General features: G+C 34.7%; 1 protein-coding gene across 1 annotated transcript; it reads right to left on the bottom strand.

Moving 5' to 3' along the window:
* Window positions 1–525: 525 nt before the first annotated feature.
* Window positions 526–4,116, bottom strand: LOC105771537 (hypothetical protein). Its single transcript, XM_012592983.2, has 8 exons — window positions 3,822–4,116; window positions 2,816–3,442; window positions 2,633–2,698; window positions 2,265–2,353; window positions 2,044–2,131; window positions 1,715–1,945; window positions 1,525–1,626; window positions 526–1,187 (listed from the first exon to the last, which is right to left on the bottom strand). Exons 2-8 carry the CDS (start codon window positions 3,401–3,403, stop codon window positions 726–728), a joined length of 1,626 nt encoding a protein of 541 aa, XP_012448437.1. The 5' UTR covers window positions 3,404–3,442; window positions 3,822–4,116; the 3' UTR covers window positions 526–725.
* Window positions 4,117–4,617: the final 501 nt, after the last annotated feature.

The following is a 4,617-nucleotide window of genomic DNA, read 5'->3' as shown; positions in this document are numbered from 1 at the left end:
ATATATATATATTTAATTATCAGCACAAATCTGACATTAAGTTTTGAAGGTGTAATTAAAATTTTTAAAATTTTAAGAGATTCTATTAAGTCTAATTAAAGCTTTAGAAAATTTTGAAACTTAATTAGAATTTAATTTTTTAGTGTAATTAAAATTTTAAAGTTTTAATGAAAAATTTTCAAAGTAAATTCTCAAAAACATTTAAAAATTTGCTAGCCTTGGCTTCATAACCCCAATGATCATCTACTCCAAAATATATTATTAATTATTTTAGAAAATCTAAACTTTAAAAATTAAAATAATCAGCACAAATCTGACATTAAGTTTTGAAGGTGTAATTAAAATTTTAAAATTTTAAGAGATTTTAGAAAAATTTTGTCTGTCATGAACATGCAGATTTGTCTGTTAATAATTCATAAAAGGAGTTACAAATAAATTTATGGCTTATTATATTCTATTTTGTTTTGGTGCGTTGAGAGTTGATCTGCTTGTTGGCTTTGAGTGAAAGTTGAATGATACCAATAATTTCAAAGTTAAACCCACTGCTTTTGTTTTGGATGTTTGGACTTCAGATTATGGATTCGTTATTGGATTTTACAATATAAAAATGATTACTTTTGGAAATGATTTATCACATTTCCATTCTACAAAATCCTGGCTGTTGAAAAAAATTAACTACATACAAAAATATGATAGAATAAAAGAAACCAAAAGAATGAACAGGCTTAGCCCACTGATGCTATAGACCTTGGACTTGGCACACCCATAGCTGCAATCCGTGGGGAAAGGTGGATTCTTGGACTGGGTCGTGGTGAAGGAATTGGACCCAACTTCACCATTCCAAGAGCCACCCTTGGTGATAGGTTTACCTGTTCCAGTGCTTTCCATTGAAGCTCGCTAGGGTAGTCTCGCACGCACCCGATACGGGGTCCAACCCCTGTCGTCCACTTGCATGACAATCTCTTGGCCATGCTGAACGCTGCTGCTTCTTCCTTGCCACCTGCGCCATTGGTCTCAATCTTTACATCTTTCTGATCATCATCACTGCTTGTTTTTGCCCCCCTCACGCTGTCACCTTCATCATTCTCATCAGCTTTCCGGATTTTATCTGATTCGGGTTTGGGTTTGGATTCTTTATCTGGAGTCGGAGCTTGCCCGTATGAGTTGTCATCATCAACGGCACACGTCTGTAATCAAAAGATCACAAGCACCATGAGTAAATTTATCCAAGCATCTAAAGATGGAAAGAAGGATTAATATAAATTCATCTTTCTAAGAAATGAGATGCCACTCCCTCAATTTTAATTAGTTAGAAATACATACAAAAATTAAAAAAGGTAGTGTTAATTTATTATATGTAAACTGTTAAATTATTGATTTTTGTTATATCCTTACACATAAATCATTGTATCCATGATTTTTAGATTAATGTCAAGGTCTAACAACATTAAGCTAATATCTCTTATTTTTTATAACTAAATTAAAGTATAAATATTATTTTTTTAAGAGAAAAATATATTTTACCTTAACATTTGTGAGATTTACATTATTTTCCTCGAGGAAGCTAATGAATTCCATGAAATTTTCTTCCGTTGGATGATAATGACCACTGTATGGCCATATAGCCTGAAAAAAAAAGCCAAGAGTCAGTGGAAAACATTAAAGATTAATTTCAATGCATTACATGCATGCATGAACAGAAAGCAAGTTGTACCTGGAGAACTCCATCACGAGCAACCAATCTTCCAGCTGCCGTGGTGGCACCGCCAGCTAGAAAACTAGAATGTTGAAATTTGCCCTTTTTCTTTTGACCCACATACAAGGCTCTACTTGTGCTAAGGACAAATATCCATTTGGATTCACCTGTGGTATCCACAGGTGACCCACTTTGCCTATAAGCAAGCCGCCCATTCTCAATTATTACTTCATATTCTTCCCTTTCTTTCTGCCAACAATTATTTAAATATGATTAGATGTAACCAAATATTAATATTATATAGACACACACACACACACACACATGCAGCTATTGTTGAAACTTACTGGTCCAAGATATGTGATGCACTGCTGTTGTAGTTTTTTCCTTGGACATTTCTCAAGATTTACTTCTTTCCCATCTCCAACGTCCAACCTTTTAAATTAGATAAGAAAAATAATGAAAATCTTTTAGAATGTAAACTTTTGACTTTTAGAGATTCGATCATTCCCTATGTCAAATACAGAAAATTTTGAAAGGCTGCTGAATTAATAATTGCAATAATTACCAGTAGAAGAAAGGCTGTGTGCTTTCGCTTGAGAACCAAACGTCATAATACATGTGTAAGTTATGACCGTACCGATGTCGTGGATCAATCTGTAAGGAATTAAACAGGTGATGGCTTAGAGTCAGACATAGCTTTAGATTATCACATATTTATGTCAACACAAATTAAATCAACCGGCAAAGAGGATAAATTCCCATGTGCCTTCATTAGCTTTTCAGCTGTTGAATACCTTATAAGTAAATTTCATTATGTTTTAAATATTTCTTCATTCATTGTATTAACTTTAGCCTTTGGAAACCCTAGTTCGAGCTGCATGCAGATAATAGTTTAAAAGTGTATATATCCCTGTCTGTGTTTAAACAACTTACAGCTTCAAGCCAGTGTTGAAGGGCTAGTTTTTTAGCTTTTTCATCCTTGGACAATCCCTTTCCTACCTGCAACCAAGGAGGAAGAAATACCATCGATAAATATATTGGTTAAAAAGAAAGACAAATATATACATATATATATGTATATATAGACGATCCAACCGAATGTGTTTAAAAAAGTACCTTTGCTGCTTTGGTCTTGGCTCTTACCCACCGTGAAACTGCAGATTCTGGTTTCTCAACCTCGAAGAAGGACACAGAGTTTTGCTTGAGCTCAGCTAGGTCTAATACCTTCCACCATAGCTCCTCAATCACCACTGCACAATCTGCAAGGTTTCTTCGAGTCCGGTAGCTCTTGTAGACTTTTTGAAGCTTAACAGCAGCCGCATCAAGCTCACTAACGGGTCTCGGCGAGAACAAAATCGTTGGTTCCGGTAGAGAAATTGTGGGCATTGGTTTATGTATTAATCCATTCGAAGATGATTTCCTTTTGTCTTGAACCAGGTCCTTGAACGAGTGAGTTTTGTCAAGCAGTACTTGATAATAATCAGCTTTGCCGTTTCTCAAAGTTTTCGAATTTTTCCTTTGAATCTTAGAATCTGACCCAACTGAATTGATTATGGTTTCTGAATCTGTTCCCTTGAAGCTATTTACCCTCAAGGTCACCTCTCTATCTTTTGAATGGAGACTGATGTTGCAGGCTAAATTGAAAAACCTGTGGCTTAGAATTTGTTGCCAGGCTGATAGAAGCAATGAAAGAGACAATCCCATAAGCCTTCAATTAGTTTATGACAAGATAACCCTCCCTACCTGCTCAACATGATTGATAAACTAATTAAATTACAAGATAATACAGATAGGATTAAGCTAAAAGTGATGAATTTCCTTATAGAAAAAAGGCCAGCTTCATGTTAAATATATTTATTGTTTTATATAAGTATGTAGTTAATTGATTTTTTTATTTGTTAACAATGATAAATAAATATTTTGTATTTAGCGATTTCTCTTTTCTCGGAATCGATATGAGAAAACAGTACAGTTCATGCCCCAAAGAAAATTGACAAAAGGCAAATCACTTGCAAGTAGCAAATTGATTAACTCCAATAATTGAAGGGAAAGAAAATGCAAAAACATCGACTCTTATGCAACTCCATTAATCATTTTGAAAGAGAAGAATATGAATCAATACCTGTATCCTGAATGAGTTCTTCAGATGTGTTTTTTTCCCTCTTTCTCAGTCTAACTGGAAAACAAAACAAAAATCAAAAGATGTTTCCAAATCCTCTGCCCAACTGCCATCTCTTATTATATATATAGGACACGAAGAAGTAATATGGAATCCAACTAATAAACCTTTAAATATTCCTGCCTAGAAAGGGCAAGGAAGTCGTAGCCAGTGAGATAGGTTTTGGATTATAAAAATGATGGTTCTAATTCAACGGTTTAAAGGCTCGTGGGCTAAAACAAACACGAGTCTGTTTGATGAATTCAAAGCTTTAAATGTCGGAATTATTTTTTGAGGAAAAGTTTTCAAGGGTTTTGAAACTTCATTCCCTTTCCTTCCTGGAACCTTACCTGGAGGCCCCCCTACGTGCAACAGGAGAAGATAGAGAAGGGAGATTGGTCAAAGAAAGTAACCTTGTAATTTAAAGTAAATCTATCCATGAAAAAACACGAAAGCGCTTTAAAATCTCCATACACGCCATGGGATTTGGTATTTTCTTTCTTGTTGTTTGTCTTTAATTTTCACGACAGTCAACGGGTGTTTAGCTCGTGGCTTTGGTCATTCAAGAACGCGCCTTTTTTTGTGCTGGAATGGATTTTGTTTTTTACATTTTTATCTGTTCTTACTACGGCTGCCCACTACTGCCATGCAAATGCATTCATATGTATATTCCCACCACTTTTCTTGACTTGCTTTTCTTACACTTTACAGCATCAAAAGCATTACTTGTACACCCCACACTTTATTTTCTTCTCAAACT

The sequence above is a fragment of the Gossypium raimondii genome, chromosome 6, assembly GCF_025698545.1.
Source record: "Gossypium raimondii isolate GPD5lz chromosome 6, ASM2569854v1, whole genome shotgun sequence".
NCBI classification, from domain to species: Eukaryota; Viridiplantae; Streptophyta; class Magnoliopsida; order Malvales; family Malvaceae; genus Gossypium; species Gossypium raimondii.
This window is presented reverse-complemented; position numbering and strand designations above follow the sequence as displayed.